This window comes from Ceratina calcarata, unplaced genomic scaffold (genome assembly GCF_001652005.2).
Source record: "Ceratina calcarata isolate Rehan_Ccalc_2016 unplaced genomic scaffold, ASM165200v1 scaffold379.2, whole genome shotgun sequence".
Taxonomy (NCBI): domain Eukaryota; kingdom Metazoa; phylum Arthropoda; class Insecta; order Hymenoptera; family Apidae; genus Ceratina; species Ceratina calcarata.
Genome location: NW_017161115.1, coordinates 915,489 through 932,602, shown reverse-complemented (window position 1 = coordinate 932,602; position 17,114 = coordinate 915,489). Strand labels below are relative to the sequence as shown.

At 39.6% G+C, this 17,114-nt stretch overlaps 3 protein-coding genes across 7 annotated transcripts in view; 1 reads left to right on the top strand and 2 right to left on the bottom strand.

The window, feature by feature from the left end:
• Positions 1-4,979, top strand: part of Cubn (Cubilin) — a 19,525-nt gene extending 14,546 nt beyond the window's left edge. The window contains exons 35-49 of the mRNA XM_018026207.1: positions 62-262; positions 485-620; positions 718-1,054; positions 1,128-1,325; positions 1,386-1,542; positions 1,662-1,839; positions 1,921-2,154; positions 2,237-2,399; positions 2,460-2,674; positions 3,000-3,068; positions 3,136-3,200; positions 3,300-3,540; positions 4,191-4,353; positions 4,538-4,788; positions 4,866-4,979. Of these exons, the coding sequence (XP_017881696.1) occupies positions 62-262; positions 485-620; positions 718-1,054; positions 1,128-1,325; positions 1,386-1,542; positions 1,662-1,839; positions 1,921-2,154; positions 2,237-2,399; positions 2,460-2,674; positions 3,000-3,068; positions 3,136-3,200; positions 3,300-3,540; positions 4,191-4,353; positions 4,538-4,788; positions 4,866-4,979 (2,722 nt within the window). The remainder of the gene's footprint in view (positions 1-61; positions 263-484; positions 621-717; positions 1,055-1,127; positions 1,326-1,385; positions 1,543-1,661; positions 1,840-1,920; positions 2,155-2,236; positions 2,400-2,459; positions 2,675-2,999; positions 3,069-3,135; positions 3,201-3,299; positions 3,541-4,190; positions 4,354-4,537; positions 4,789-4,865) is intronic.
• Positions 4,980-4,986: 7 nt separating this feature from the next.
• On the bottom strand, positions 4,987-6,591 carry LOC108625915 (nucleolar protein 58). The gene is made up of 3 exons (XM_018026264.2): positions 6,288-6,591; positions 6,081-6,212; positions 4,987-5,954 (listed from the first exon to the last, which is right to left on the bottom strand). Exons 1-3 carry the CDS (start codon positions 6,290-6,292, stop codon positions 5,312-5,314), a joined length of 780 nt encoding a protein of 259 aa, XP_017881753.1. The 5' UTR covers positions 6,293-6,591; the 3' UTR covers positions 4,987-5,311.
• A 1,785-nt stretch (positions 6,592-8,376) lies between these two features.
• Positions 8,377-17,114, bottom strand: part of LOC108625914 (vesicular glutamate transporter 2) — a 12,298-nt gene continuing 3,560 nt past the window's right edge. For 3 of the 5 annotated variants that reach the window (XM_018026261.2, XM_026814380.1, XM_026814381.1), the window contains 11 exons: positions 15,052-15,118; positions 14,081-14,139; positions 13,612-13,823; positions 12,701-12,937; positions 12,288-12,372; positions 11,066-11,286; positions 10,840-10,989; positions 10,642-10,774; positions 10,402-10,557; positions 10,246-10,331; positions 8,377-10,174 (listed from right to left, as the gene is read on the bottom strand). In XM_018026261.2, coding sequence (XP_017881750.1) covers positions 9,959-10,174; positions 10,246-10,331; positions 10,402-10,557; positions 10,642-10,774; positions 10,840-10,989; positions 11,066-11,286; positions 12,288-12,372; positions 12,701-12,937; positions 13,612-13,823; positions 14,081-14,139; positions 15,052-15,068 — 1,572 coding nt within the window. In that variant the 5' untranslated portion in view covers positions 15,069-15,118 and the 3' untranslated portion in view covers positions 8,377-9,958. The remainder of the gene's footprint in view (positions 10,175-10,245; positions 10,332-10,401; positions 10,558-10,641; positions 10,775-10,839; positions 10,990-11,065; positions 11,287-12,287; positions 12,373-12,700; positions 12,938-13,611; positions 13,824-14,080; positions 14,140-15,051; positions 15,119-17,114) is intronic. The other 2 variants (XM_026814382.1, XM_018026262.2) reach the window with 1 other exon arrangement.

The window sequence follows — 17,114 nt, the reverse complement described above, 5'->3', positions numbered from 1 at the left end:
CTTTCTAGTGTTAATGTTACTGAATTAAATATTATATATCGTTAATCACTATTTCTTGTAGACAAGGTAAATCCAGTTCGCCAGTGGCAAGTAAACTGTGCGGACGGATGGAGGATCATAACATCACCAGCACGTCCAACGAACTGTGGATTGAGTACATGGGCACGGATGAAACGAACGACTTTGAATTCTTCCTGGAACCTGCGAACAACGGCTGCGGTGGCGTTCTACGTGCCAACAGTCGAGAAATCGCATCGCCTAAGTAATAATTCAATAACGTAATAATAAACTACGGATTTTTATGCAAAACGAAATATTCGTGGGATCAATTAAAAAAATTCTTTAAAGCTTTTTGGTGTATATAAATAATTCTATTAAATAGTAACTTTCTGCACTGTCGTACGTTCTAATCTTTTATAAATGCATAAAATTCGTAGTTTAATGGTAAGTCGATTCAAGAATCTACAAATGTAGGATTTAATAGGTTCCCTGCACGGTATCCTAATAACGCAGAGTGTACCTGGGAAATAAACGCTGATAGCGGTTACCACATTAGTCTGAGATTCGTCGATCGTTTCAACTTAGAGACCAGCGCCAACTGCGAGAAGGATTACATACAGGTATAGAGAAGTCAATTGTAGGATTGTTTCATAGAACTATACATTCGTTCTTCGATAGAACTGTTTCAAACAAAGGGATTCAATTTCCATTTTAAAGATTTTCGACTGGACGACGCTGTCGAACGACTCCTTGGTCGAAGGGTGGAAGGAGCTGGGCAAGGTCTGTGGAAGGGACACACCGCCGGCGTTCAATTCGAGCGGCAGTAGTATGAAAGTGGTCTTCCACTCGAACGAGGCGATTCAGGGCGACGGATTCCGTGCCGTCTGGACGGAAGCCTGCGGCGGCATTTACGAAGTAACTTCGAAACACAGAAAAACCATTGTCTCGCCTAGGTATCCGAAGTACTATCCGAAAAATATATTCTGTAACTACACCCTATTGGCGCCCGAGAAGAGCATGATCATCAAGTTCATAGATTTCCAGCTTGAAACCAGTAAAAAGATTATTCAAAATATTGCTATTGAAAATAATTGCGATTATGATAATTAATGCTTGGCCGATTGCAGGTATCGAGGGGCTTCAGAAGGCCTGTCGCTATGATAACTTGACGATGAAATATATAATTAGGTACGGGGAGGACGAACAAACGTGGTGCGGAACGGACAAGCCACCTATAATAAAATCGAAGGACAGAACCGAGATCATTTTCAGAACAGATAATTTCCTCCAGCGAGCCGGTTTCGCGTTCGAGTACTTCCTAAACGGTACTTCAATTAAATTAAATTAATTATTAACTTTTTCTATGTGTCGTTACTGTTCAACAGATTGCGGCGGAACGATAACAGCCCCGACAGATATCAGCTCCTTGTCAAACGGCCAGAAATATGTGAATGGATTGCATTGCAATTGGGAAATCAAAGCGCCCGCGGATAAGAGCATCGTGCTACGCTTCGAGCTGTTCGAAATGGAATACACTCACCAGTACGTATCTCGTTTCACAATTGGAAAACAGTTAACATGACAATCGAACACTATACGTGGCAATCATCCTAGTACAAATTCATCCACGTGTGACAAACCTTTTTATTTACGTTTTGTAGATGCTATTTCGATAAAGTGTTGGTTTACGAGGGGCTGGTCGCGGAGGATTCAAAGAAGCTGGCCACACTTTGTGGAAATCTCACGCGAAATTTACCTATCATCAAATCTCGATCTAACTCTATGCTAGTCCGTTTCGAGGCGGATGAATACGGTGAATACCGCGGCATAGCAGCAAAGGTTTACAAAATTCAATGATTCGTGAATTTTAATTATGACTATTTTCTGGAGAATCGTTTATTAACAAATTCGAGGTCCCAGGTGATGTTCACTAAGAGCGAAGAGGCAGGCTGCGGTGGCAGTATTAATTTAACCGCTACTCAAAATCAATCGTTCAAGACACAAATGGGTACCACGTACGACAGTCTGGAGGACTGCCACTGGACTGTGATAACGTCACCAGGAAAGAACATCAAATTCACCATCAACAAAATGGACATTAGATACTTTATTTATTCTAACAGTACAGATAAATGCACGGGAGATTTCATCGAAGTAAATTCGAATTACTATATAAAAATTGAACAATTTTTGCTTAATTCCTTTTTTACATTTTTTATTTGTTTATGTATATTAGCTTCGTGACGGTGCTGGACCTCACGCTGAACTCATAGGAAGATACTGTGGCAATCAACCACCGATTCCTATATTCTCCAGCACGAGTGCACTTTGGATAAGATTCTTCAGCGATGGGACGGAGGAAGGAACTGGAGTCACTGGGACACTGGAAGCAGTAGATGGTAAAATAAATAAAATATCTGTAAATAAATAAATATAATAATACGTTCCATTCGTTGTAGGAATGTGCGGGTTTGCACCGGCAGTAATAAATAATACGAAGCAGGTGCTGACTTCACCGAATTATCCTAACAATTACGAAGTAGGCTCGAGGTGCCGTTGGTTGTTAAGAGCCGAAGGATTATACGTCGATAGACTGCACATACGTTTCTTGGACTTCGATCTGACTAACTCGAAATTGTGCGAGGACGATTACGTTCAAATCAGAGACACGTCGGTAAGGTTTATATTATAAACAATCTTAACACTAGATTGCCCAAGGAAGTCATTTTGACTGCTTTTGGGCAAATGTACAAATAATAATGCATAAATTATTTTTTATCCCTAGCGAAGTAAATTTTTTTTATTGTTAACATTTACTAATAACTTGTTATATGACTGTAAATAATATAAAAAATATTAAAAATTAATTTTAAACAAATTTCTTTACACATTATTCTTTCACAATGCAGTCATTTTGACTGCTTTGGGCAATATAGGTATATACTAAGTTTCAGTCTTTCTAGTGTTAATCATCATTTAATTGTTGAAAATGTACACAGAATCGACAGATCATCGAGGAAGGTTTTGGCGAGAATTTCATTTGGTCCGAAGACGACAACAGGCAAATCGTAAGACTAATTCAATTATATACAAATCTTCTAGCTATGAATAATCATAATCTGATGATCTATACAGAATGATTTTCAACCGATGGCGACGTACAAATACTGCGGCGACAAACTGCCTCATGATTACTACAGGTTTGATTATTTCCAGATTTTCTTCACATTAAATATTTCTGATGATGATTGAATCATAGAATCGCATCTATAAAATTTGTTTATCCTTTTGTCATACAGTTACAGTACCGAGATCGAAGTGATGTTTAAAAGCGACATAGGCAGACATAAGGGTTTCAAGTTGGAATACGGTACTTCGACCTGCGATCGGAACTTCACCGCGGAAACGGGTCGGATCATCCACGACAGCATCGAGGATTGCTGGATCACGATCACGGCCCCTCCTAACCACACGATCTCTCTGTACTTCAACCAAATAATAATCTACGACGCGGACGAGTGCACAAGTTCTGCGTTGCAGGCAAGCCTTTCTTCAAGTCAATTATTAGGTAAAGTAAAAAGTTCTGAGCCTTTTTCGTTACATGACTTTAGTGAGCCATATCTTACGATGTATACGTTGTATCTTCTCATTCTATACGGCAAATTAAAGGCGACATAACGCCTTAAAAAAAGTCTTGTGACAATTTTTTGATGAGTGAATCCAGTTGTGTGTTAGTGCGTTCCAAAGTGGAGGTAAAAACGAGAAAATTCGATACATTATTCAGTACCACTACGACCAAGGGGAAAAAGCGATGCAGGCGGCCAAAAAATTTGTGCTGTTTATGAACCCAATACAGTATCGAATGCAATAGCAAAGCGGTGGTTCCAACGTTTCCGTTCTGGTAATATGGACGTCGAAGATGAGACACGCTCTGGTAGGCCAATCGTCGAAAACGTTGATAAAATCATGGAAATCGTCGAGTCAGACCGGCATGCGAGCACTTATTTTATTGCCCAGGAACTGAAGATTAGCCAGAAAACCGTTTGGAACCATTTGCATAAGGCTGGTCTCAAGAAGTCAATTTCATCGTCGAAATAAAGACAAAAAAGGCTCAGAACTTTTTACTTCACCTAATATTTCTACTTGCAATTGATTGACACGTTCATAAAATGAAATTGTGTGATACACAGGTGTTCGATGGCGATTTTAATGGAAAACTGATGGCATCGTTGTGCAACGTGGGTGTTCCGAGTCCCTTATTTAGTACGGGAAACAAGGTGAGCTTGCATTCTTGGACCCAGTGGCATAACACGTACGAGTACTACGACATCACGTATACAACCACGGATCAAGGTAATTAATATTACTTTATGATATCACAGTCTTAGTGTTATATTCGCAGTCGCGCTAGACCTGATAGAAAATAGATAAGAATTTTTGTTGATAAAGCAAATAACGTAATCGAGTGCGTCGCAGGAAACTGCTTGTTGAAGATAAAACATATTAAACAGAGCTGAACGGTTTTATGCGTTAATAGGTCGCGGCTGCGGTGGTCGAATATTTAATTACGGGGGATCGTTCTCATCGCCGATGTATCCGAACGAGTATCGGAATGACACGAATTGCATCTGGGAAATCAGCGTGCCGGTTGGCTTAAAAGTCACCCTCACGTTCACGGTGTTTGACATAGGCACAAAAAGCACTTGCAATTATTCGTACAACTTAGTTGGAATCTATAATTACGATTCGAATGGAGAGCTGCAGCTAGCCCATCTTTATTGCGGAGGGGTAATATGATCGATAATAAAATTGTTAGAGGTGATAACGATTTCTTAATTTGAAGATTTTTTATTTTATTTTTATAGGACGAACCGGCACCGTTCGAGGCTACCGGCAATCGAATAAGAGTGACGTACGCTTCATCTGTGAACAACGTCGGCACCGGGTGGACTGCTATTTTCAACAGCAAGAGTGATTAGAAACGGATTTCGATTTTACAAAAATATTTATTCTTCACGTCTGTATGTACATTTGAAGTCTCGCAATGCGACGCATTCGCGCGATCACATTTATGGAACATTATTTGTAAATAAGACAATGCTCGCGCGACTCGATGTAGATATAGAGATAAAGTAAATGAGATTTAATATAACGTGGGGTGTTCTGATTGGCCGATGGATCATCGCCGAGATACGGGAAACGTCGAGTACCGCCTGGCCTAAGTTAATGTCGACGACTTTCTGTATGTTCGAGTATGATTTAAAACTTGAATAACGAAGTAAACTTTAGAATATGATTGAACTAATCAAGCTTATTGGGGTTCAACTTCCTCACTCTCATCGCTTTCCACGCTTTCCTCGTTTTTCGGAACGGGGCAGCTGATCGCTTTCCCGTTCGCAGTTTGCACTGCAGCCTCTTCCTTCTCGATAGGCGCGTCATCGACATCCTGTGCAACTTCCGGTTCAATTTTTTCCACCTCCACCTGTCGCTTCTTCCTACTCTTCTCGGCCTTCTTGTCCTTCTTCGACTCCTTCACTTCCACTGGCTTCTCCACTTCCTCCGCACTAGCTCCCTTCTTTCTCTTCTGCAGTTTCTCTTTCTTTTCCTTCTTTACCTCTTTGGACTTGACAGTATCCTGTTTCTTTTCACCCTCTTCGCTTCGTTCCTCGACTTTCCTGCCCTTAAGTTTCTTGTCCTTCAGCTTCCTCGAGCTCTTCTGCCGAACCTCCTCAGACCCCGCGGCGACTTTGCTACTCTTCTTAGACTTGTCCTTCGGAGATTCACTCTTCTTCGGGTCTACATTCTCCCGTTGCCTCAACTTCTTGGTCTTCGGCTTACCCGACTCTTCTTTTTGAGCTACGTTCTCGGATGGAACTTCGACCTTCTCTTCTTCGCTGTTTTTCCTCTTTCTAGGCTGCAGTTTCTTGCCTTCTCCATCTTCCTTCCTCGCTCCCCTGAAACAAAACCGTGCATCGTTCCATGCAATTCGTCGCGAACTCCGTCGACCGCGATAAGATTCGAGTGCAAAAAGATTTGCACAATCTATATATGAACATAACGTATCATCCGATTGAACTCACTTCGAATAAGCCACGTCCCTCTTCTTTTTTTCATAGCCGTTCTTCGACTTAACTTGCTTCCCAGGGCTGTCGGCGAACGCCTCCGATACGAGCACCGTGACGAGCAGGAAAAGAGTTAACAATACCCAGAGCCTGGACCGAAACGAAAATTAGAAGCGAATCGAAAAGGAGGCCTGCGTATCGCGGAAACGAAAATATTTGCCTCACCGCATGTCTGCCTTCACAAATCTCTCTCTCTTTCTTTGGAATTGATATATTTATATCTACTGCGTCTGGAGATCGCGCACGATCGAAAGCCAAGACTCGGAGAACACTGACTGTTCTCGCCGGTCCCCCTTACTTATATCTTGTACGCGACTCCGTTTCATATCTCGATTAACGCGCGTGGCTTTCGCGCAGTTCGCTCTCCCGTACAATGATACAGAACTCGATATCCGCGAGCAATATCGATCACCAATACCGCGACGTGGTTATTCAGTGCGACGCGCAAAGTTCGAAGTTCGACCGTTTGAACTCTCGCGACGCGACATGTGTTCTTGACCTGGAAGTTGTAGCCGGTTCCCTAAATAGAGAGGCGATCACCTCCCACGCGCTCCAGTATTTCTGGCATTTTTCTGATTCCCCCTATTCACTTTCTGTCATCAAGGCGTATAAAATATTTTCTCCGTTCACTTTACACATTCACAAATAATTAAGGATGTATTGGCTGTATAGTCAATCCCAAAAGTTTATGCACTTTAGAAACGCATTTTTTAAAAAGAAATCGGACGTCGGAAGAACATTACTAATAATAAACAGCAAAAAAAAATTTTCGATTTTTCCGAGATTTTTCCAAGGGATACCCCTTCAATTTCTTCCAAATTTTCGTTTTCTGCCAATAACTTCCAAACCGTTGAACTTACGGGAAAATTGCATNGAATATTTCCTTCTATATTTTTTAGCACGTAGCTATTTATTATTAGCATTGTTCTTCCGACGTCTGATTTCTTTTTAAGTATAGGAAATGCGTTTTTCTAAGGTACATAAACTTTTGGGATTGACTGTATAGCCAATACATTCTTAAGTAATTCCGTTATCTTAAATCGATTCAAGATTGCGCGTGGAAATTGTCTATTTTTTATTTCTAATGCGTTTTAAATGTGATTGCACGGAACTAGCCGATGTTTTGATTTTCATCATTGAGTAACGCAATATAGTTGAATGAAATTGCAACGCATTTTATCATCAATTTCGTCGAGAAACGGAACAACGTTTCGTATGCACCAATTTAATATATATTTCATCATTATATTGTTATTATAGAAATTATTCAGGTCTGTTCGTATCTAATCTTTGTACGTCACACGGTCGGCCACTTAATGAATGTATCACAAACAAGTGTTGATTTCAGCCAGGTAATTTCGAGAATTGCGCCCCGTGAATTATTCCCGCGACGATGAATCGTAGATCGATCTCGGGGATTCCGCTTAGCTTTGAATAACTGCTGATTGCACGATTACTCTCCCGTTACTGACACGGCGTAAATAAATTTCGGACTGGATCGATGGAATTGGTTTTTCTCGGAGTAACTGAATTACCTACGATTCCATTGCTTGTTAAATGATATTTCTGGGAAATCCGACGCGGGAGGCGTGGGAGTAACCGGATATTATTTTTGAGAGCACGAGTCATCAAGAGCAAGCGTTCGGCTTAAGAGAATCGTTTCAAGATTGCAACATAAGATCCCAGCTTAGTATTCTCATAATAAATAAATTCTGAATTTTACGTATTTACAAGAAAAACAGAATTCTTAAATGATTAACGAAATTTCTATCCAAATTGTATTTCCTAATGGATACCATAAAAGTTTTATTGGCCTACTATTTTTCTCCAAATATAAACTGTTTTACACCTTGGAATGCGATTGTTTTTCCTTGCATCTTTTGCAGATTTTACGAGCCATAAATCTTGCTCGTTGTTCTATTAGCGTTAGTTATCTGAGCGAGTTGTTTTCCATGCGGTATCTATTCCCGATGAAATTGTCTCGCTAAAAGTACACCTTAAGCAGATATAGCTTACTTTTATCGCGTCCCCCGGGTCGTTCGCATGTCCTTATCAATCGAATAAAAGAAAAGTGCGTTCACCTTGAAGTCACCTGGCGTCATTCTTACTGATTAACTTATCATTCGATCGTATCTGGACAAGGCATGATGCAACTGGTTATCGATATTGACTGGTTCGACGATAACGTCGACGTAAAACAGAATTAATCATTATTCAGAAGAATAGGTGTTTCGCAATCATTGAACACAGTGTCTTAATGAAATTATATATAATCGTATATTTGTTTGTTCTTTTTTTCTATTTTCTTATTATATATTATATACTCGTATCAATGCCATGGGTCTGCTGACGTGTTCGATTACAAAAACTATCGTTTCAAAAACACTCGAGTTCACCAATGTTCCTTTTTTTTACAAATTTTTTGATTTTTAATTACACGAATGGCACACGTAGACTAAATAAATCTTACGTACATTTTTCTTCATTTGCGCTTGATTCAAATCATTCGCTCCCTACACTTGCTAAGTAACCACGTGTGATTAAGGTGCTTAAAAATAACGGACAAACGAGAAAGTTAAAAATTATATATCTAAAATTACGTCCGTAGAAAAATAATTAAAATTACAATACTTGCGAAAAATCACCTCCTAACGTTCTGTTGCGCTATACGAATGGAATCATAAAGAGCTGTGGAAAAAATACCATCAGAAAGCATAGAATGTCTTTCGGGATGTTTTCTTTTCATTGTATACTTATTTCACCTTTTCTAACAAAACGTGACTAGTAAGTATATTTCATAGTAAGTAGTAATAATATTAATAATAATTTGTCGTAGAAGATAAGTACTAGATAAGTATATTGCGTCCGTTTGATGTTTCGTGAATTTACAGTTCGATAAAAATTAGAAAACTTTTGCTGTTGCAAGGCATCGAATAGTAGTATGTAGTATATTACTTTTATATATATATAATTTCTTTGCTTCTCTCTCTTGTTTCATTGTATAAACTTGTACTATCTCTATCTTTACGGTGTATTAAACGTTCAACGTTTCAATAATGTCTAAGTACAATCATATGCAATCTTTACAAATGTCTCCGCCCTCGCTTCTTTTTTTACTATATCTAACAAAAAGATTAATGAAATATCACCGGCGAAGTTGTAGGAGCGAGACTGTTTGTCACGATGTCCTCTCAATTACGGATGGATGATCCGATGAACGTGGAATAATATTTTTTTTAAAACAAAACTAGGACAAAAAATCCGTCATTCTCATTAATTAAATCCGCTATCAAATTAGAAAAATATTCGAGCAACAGGTTTCAGGAATCCGGTTCATCAGTTTTCTGGAAAAATATCAGATCTTCGTTAAAGTTCTGATGAGAAACTCGTTCAATTTTTGAAAAATTCCTTTCGCGAGATCCATTTCCATCGGTGAATAAAAATCACAGAGGAGATACAAGCGAACGATCGTAATTATCGTCGCGTTTGTGCATTCTACCCTCGATACAACTTACCGTGAAGTCAAATGCGAAACAAGGGCGAATAGAGAATTGCGCTTTACTCGAGACTTAATTATCAATAGAAAATATTCTTTGAAACCCTAAAACATGTGTGAGTTTTACCCTGACTGCTATGATCATCTCTCCCTCGTCACGGGCCCAATTATTTACATATAGATACAGACATGTTACGAAAAAAATAGAGATTTCCCGCGTACGTGTACGAGCGTGTATATAATATAATCTTAGTCTCGTCGAGATCCAGGGAGAAGTATGAGACGTTGGAGCGCCGCTCACGTCTGACCTTTTTTTTTACAGTCAAGGAACGAGCACTTGTTACGCCTCCTCAAAAGTGTCAGAACGGGACTTCCCGTTTTTCTCAGGAACCTCGTTCAATGGTTGCGAGTCCTCTTGAGCCGATTGCGGATATTTTTGATCGGGGTAGTTCCACGGCTGGATATCGCCTGTGCCGCAGATCTGATAGACGATGTAAGTGGCGCAGGCGACGCACGCGGCCACCCCGAACACTTGCCTCCACGAATCGAGGGCTTGCTAGAATATTAATTTTCTTCATTACGAATTAGAATTCACTCGAAGAATCGTACATTAAAATTTGTACTCACGCTGTTCTGAGTGAGGAGGCCTGCTACGACCGGAGATAAGAAGCTTGCTGTCATGTGAATTGTCTGTGCGAACGCCAATATTGGACCTGGAATTAACGAAGTTCAATTTAAAAATGATATTCCAAGAATGATTAATAATCGAATTATTATACTTGCCTGCAAAGTTTGGCGCGATGTCGACGATATTCGCCATCGCCCCCGCATAGGCAGCTGTGATTAGAGTAACGGCTATGAACCACACTACTAGAACCAGGACAATGTCACAGCCCAGATAGCCGATCAATACTAACATTATTCCAGGAACTACTTGTGCTGCAAATCAAAAATACCCATCACGTTATACCTATAATTTTATATATTATGTATTTGACGATCTAAAGTCAAGTGAATACTTACAAGAGGCAGTGAACACCTTGCGAACATTCGTCAGCGACATTATCTGCCGCGTAACTAGAACATCAGCCACGTAACAAAAGGCAACGGAGCTGAAGTAACTACAGATGAATGGTAAACCGGACAGGAGTCCATTCTGAAATAGAATTCAAAATTTAAAAAAACATATTCGACAAAGATAAAAATATTTAAACTACGTACCGCTTGGATGCTGAATCCTAGAATAGTTTTCATGTACATTGGTCCGGAAATAATGAAGACGTAGTGCACCCATATTCTCCCAAACGTGGTGATTCCGATCGACCATGCTGGCCAAGATCTGAGGATGGAACCCCACGGGACCGGCATGGTCTTCGTAACAAGAAGATTCAGTGACTCTCGGGAAACAAAAAAAAAATGTTTCAAGCTTCTTTGAAAAAGAATTTACCTCGTTGGAATGGACTTGGTCAACAACGCTGCCTTGGATGTATCGTAGCTCCTGCTGGGATATTCTCGGATGCGTAGCAGGCGTGTCGAAGGCGAAGAAGTACCAGAAGAGGCACCAGAAGCAGCCGATGCTGCCGGTGGTATAGAAAACCGCTCGCCAACCGAAGTGGGCGATGATGAACCCGCAGAGTGGGTAGGTGATCCCGATGCCGAAGCTGAACCCTGTGTATAGATAATCTAGATGTTAGGAGGTAGCTCACCCCACGAACCCCGGATGGAAGCTGAAACATGATGGTTGCTCGAATGGGCTTCGCCTTGGCTCGTGTACGATTCATGTGTGGGGGCGACGATCGCTCTTCAGCGGTGCCGTATATTTCACCCTGTAAAGCGATTCAAGTAGAGACTTAGTACGATGAGATGAGGGTGAAATCGCTATGACGGTATGGCTGGCTAGAGTGAGATAAAAGAAACACTTGAAAATCGTCCGTTCAACATCGCTAAGTCTATCTCACTGGATTTCAGTCATCTGTTTATTAACATCCATCAAAAGAGATTTCTCTCGTGCATTTGAAATCCAGTTTAGTTTATTTACAAAGTACAGCGTTTTGTAATGAGTTACATGAACTACCATGCCTCTGTGGCTCGAGACGCGTGCGTCGGTAAGATTCAAGTGAACGCTACACGCACCAAGGCTAGCCCGCGAAAAGCAAGACAAAAAAAAGGAGAACGATGGAAACGTGGATATGTATATCGTATTGGTCTTCACAAGAGTTCGCCGTTGGACTGACATAAAATAGAAATGTTTAACGTTTTACACGGAACGTGTCGGCGTGGAGCCCGGCTGATTCTACCAGCTGGAAGTATACTCTGGCCTTTCTCATGCTGTTGAGCGGTCGCTGTTGAGTATACCCCTCGGTCCGGCGAATGCAACCACGTGGAGCTTAAAAGGCAATCAGAGAACAAATATACGGTCCCGTTCGGATAGAAAAATCGACTGACGCGCGTCAGCGAGTTTACCGTATCCCTGCATCGATTTACCGCGAGTTTTTACTGAAAACAAAAACGTATGCTCGATCTGAAAGAAGCCACATTAGTAAATAGTCAACAATCATTGAAACCAAAACTGAAACGGATTTCTCTATCGTAGCGTTCTGCGCACCTATCAATGCATCGCTATAATGCACAAAGAAAGAAAGGGTAATTAGCAGCCGGTGAACGCTCACCTTGGAACGAGGACATGAAACGAGACCTTTCCACCGGCGGAATCCAGTGTCCGACTATCGCGTACATCGCGGGCCACGTCAGTCCCTATAATTAGTTGTTAACAATATAAAATAAATTTACAATAATTCTAATAATTAAAGTGTCTAAATATCAATTGAAATACTGTCGTCTAAATTTAGAAATACCGATATTAGATATACAAAAAGTTACTTAAAAAGTCAGCAGTAAAATAAAAGAAACAATTTTTAAATTGAAGATTCATTTTATATTTTATATTTTATATTTTATATTTTAAATTTCATTTTATATTTTAAAAAATTGGAAATAATTTCGAGATGACAATATAAGGTGAACGAATTCATATACAAATATGCTGGTCCAACTGATTTATATATGTCGAAGGGAGACTTACACTAGCAACGCCTTGTATACTGCGCAAAGCTATCATGAATCCATAGTGAATCCCAGCAGCGGAGGGCATCAGCAAGCTGCAGATCGCAGTGATCAATTGAGAGCCACCGAAAACTGCTTTCGTGCCAAAGTACTGCGTGAGCACACCACCGACCACTTGTGACAGTATATAACACCAATAAAAGGAGCCGCTGATGATTGACTGTATCGCCGGGCTCCAGTCGAACTCCCCCTGATCCTGACCAAGTAAATTGCACAAGATTCTCTTATCAACATTCCCCTGATTCTTCGAAAGAAATTGCAATCATCGTGGCACTCTCATGAAATCTTCAATCACAATTGCATAAGCGCTCTTTTTTGCATTAAACCAACGATTTGCAATTATCTTGGTATTTATGCACATTACGGATCGCTGTTTTTCAACATTGTTATTATATAACGAAAATACCTGATTTCCTGCTCCAGTCTCTACCGTTCCGTGATTTTATTTATTTTTTTTATAAGCGCCGAGGCAATTGTTAAGCATTAATAAGATCTCGCAATGTCACATGCTTTGAGGACACGTGACGTTACGTGCACGACGATTCTTAACTCTCGGTTATGTTCCGTAATCGATGCGATCTGCGTAACATAATCGCTAGTGTTACGAGCATCGCATAAATTACATTATTATACAAATTCAACCGATACCAAACGTATCAAATAATTATTTTATATGAAACTTTTTATACTTGTTCAATTAATATTCTCTCGCCTCTTTTTTTATGATTTAGTTACTTAGCTATGATTTCCTCTACTATAATCTATCGATTAAAATAGTCTAATTAATAATTTGGTATGTTGGTCAGATTTGTTGGTCTTGAAGTATTAACAGGCGTGTATATTTTAATTGAGTCTTAATAATGACTTTACCTCAAGTCTGATCATCGAGCTGTTGCTGGTCAATGACGCGTTCGGCGTTACGTAACAATATTCGGACGTCGTGGTAACATTGGTGTCCTGGTTGGCTGGCGATGGCTTGACCATTGCCACCATGGCGATGTTTATGTCGTTCCTCATCATGAACGATACCGTGAACCCCGAAAACGACAGCATGTAGAGCACCACCCGAGCCGGGATCATGTCTGAAAATCCGAATCATGCTCGTGACCGATGCACCTTCGCATATACAGCAGAGAACAATAATGAACCATACACTTTGTATGCAATTTTTGACAATTTTTCTTAAGGGATTTCATTCTTTGGATATAATTTATATATGTTTTATTAGACTGGTTCGTTTTTGCTCGAGACTGTATACTTTCTGATCACTGGTTCTCCTCAAAACATCTATTGCGAGATTGTCTCTTTAAACGATTTGATAGTTTGAAGAGTCGATTACCTCCCAGTTTTCGCAGGCTGCAGGGTGATCGTGTCTTATATATGGTATGATCTTCGTATCTGCGTAATAGATACAATTGACATATTTATATTGAAACCAAGGTTTGAATTCGAATGAACGCAACAGGTAAATGAAGACGAGCTGATCACCTATTAGACACATTCTCATTTATTCTCTCATCTTATTAAACACTGTAAAATTGTGATATCAATCAAGCGAAAGTCAAAAGTATATCACAGCAATAATATTCAATTATCTTGGATTAAGAAATTATCAGTTGGAGTGTCTGATACGTGATATCCTAATCTACTTATTCTTCCATCCTAAATTATCTATGAATGATACAATATTAATTTGATGCATATGACATCATTTTCTTATATAATAAGACCTGATTGAATATATCACAATTATTGAAAACAAATGACATGTGTACATATTCTGAAAGAGATAGCTTCAGTCATGTTTGGAAAAAAGATTGGTTACGATTCGTTAATTTTTATCAGTTTTGTACGCCTTAGAATATGGTGGCAAATGAAGTGCAATATAGGCATTTAATGCTTTTCTTTTTCCGAATGGGCAAAAATGCCACACAAGCGGCAAATAAGATATGCGCTGTTTATGGCGAGGATGCTGTAGCCGAAAGAACTGTGCGAAAGTGGTTTGCTCGGTTTAAAGCTGGAAATTCCGACCTGGAAGATCAAGAACGCCCAGGTAGGCCGTCCACCACAGACGAAGATATGATTAGAACAGAAATCGAGAACAACCCACGCTCGACATTACGTTAATTAGCACGAATGCTAAATCAATCAAAATCAACCATACACGATATTTAAATGAGTTGCGTTTTAATTGTCCTAAAATATCGGCACGAACTTTCCGGACAACCCAATATATACAAACTGCTGTCAGTTTTTCCGAACAAGGAATTTATATTTTGTTGAATTTATAAGATTGTTTTCTCCTGTTACCTCTGTGTGTCCACCATGATGTCGGATGATTCTCTTCACCGAAAAGTAAACCTCCGTTGCGGATCACCTGCGATCAAAAACATTGCGTGAGATCGCAGCATCGTCGAAGAGAAATCGAAGATCAATGCTTCCGTAAATCATTTCTTAATCGGATTACGTATCGCGTCTAGACGAGAAGAATGATGGATGCAGACCGTTGTCACATTAACAGAAATGGATGTGGCATCGCCGGGCGACCTTTAAATCGCTTCGACGATTTAGCTATTAAACTTATCATAGCTATATCATCATACCCATTATCCCCGTCCGCTGCAAGTTGCAATACGTAACCAATTCCAAGTATGAAAAGTTTTTCGCACTTTTGTCGCGATTTCACGCAACGAATCCTAGCCGCATTTTTATGTAACTCCCTGCACGTATCAACATCTGTTTTTTTCCCTCTCGTTCGCACAATTACACATAATTTACGTTAATAATAGCAGTTGCATAGCTCTAATTAACTCGTAACACTCTAAAGGAATATTTTGATAGCATTTCTGAAGCCACAAATAAATTTACGGATCTTTTAATTAATTCTATTCGGTTGGCGTGTTGCGCCGGGTTTCCTCGACCCATTTCCATCACATGTTTTCGCTAGGGGAATCGATGAAGATCCAGAATTTAATAGCGTGACCTGCGCGGGGGCGCGATGAAATTCCGACACGAAACTCATATTACGCGGCATTCGACGAACGCGTATCGGAGAGGCCGCGGAACGGTCGAATATTTCCACTCTACTAAGGAAGAAACTGCATAACGTTTTCCACAAATTGAAATCTGATAACAGAAGAACACGTGAATCCCACGCGGTTTTTTACACAAGCGAGTTTAATTAAGATCGTTAACGTGAATTCTAAATTATATATCAGACCGCATAATTTATCAACACAACGAATTGATGATGATAAACGATTAAATCGGTTATTTAATCATTAACAATCACATTTATTAATCATAAACCCTCTATTACAATTTAAATATGTTTCTGTTTTTTATTAGTAAACTTATCCGTAAGTTACGATACGTATTTGTTCTGTCATGTATACATATAGGAAATGAGGGCATGTAGATACGCAACGAAAAGATAAAACAGTTTAATAAAAAAAATTGCAAGACACGGTGAATAAATGAATAAATATTGATTTTATACAATTAATTAATGACTAAAGTTTTTCGCCACATTAGATGACTCATTCAGCGAATGCACTTGCGAAAATGTATATTTTGCTGAGTTAACAAAATGCTTGACGTTCGGCGTCGTTAGTCACAATGCATATCGATTCTGATGCAAATTTCTCGCCGGAAATTACGCGTATAACGCGACGCCGTTTTTCCTGTTTTACAGGACAGTTTCCTAAAACTTCGATTATACACGCGTAGATTCGTACAAGCATTGCATAATCGCATTAATTCCTCGTTACACGTTCCATTTCAATCGTAAGCCTGCGACGACTGTCCCGCAGGGCGACAAAGTTTGATCTTATAATTAACCAAGATCGATTGTGTTAACGTTTCTAGTTTCCACGTGGCGAACAATCGAGGCAGTTACTGGAAGTCCGCCGGAGGTCTCAATTTACATACGGACGCATTGTTTTTAATATGTATTACATTATATAATATAGTTAATATGTGTAAATAGTCATTCTATATCGCATTATTTTTGTAATTTTCGTAATTATTCTGATGCTGATAGAAACGGTTTATCTAACTGAACCATTTGAGTAAACGGTTCTTACTAATACTGTTATATCATGCTACGGACAATGTCATACAATCGTCGTTCACAATATAATGAACCGTCTTCAAAGACTTATGACGAGGCTCTAATTATAATCAAGTCAAGACTTAATTCCCGGGAATGCTTGAACTCGCGTAATACGTCCAGCAGAAAGTGGAACGATGATACAGCAAAGAATTGTGTAGATGAGTGCAATGTTACTGCGAGAAGCGTCTTTCTATTAACACTAGATTGCCCAAGGAAGTAATTTTGACTGCTTTTGGGCAAATGTACAAATAATAATACA

What these genes read in the sequence shown, in the direction of transcription:
- LOC108625915 (XM_018026264.2), bottom strand. An exon ending in AGGGACGTGGCTTATTCGAA is followed by an intron (nt 5,955 to 6,080) that starts GTGAGTTCAATC and finishes GTTTTGTTTCAG; the next exon opens with GGGAGCGAGGAAGGAAGATG.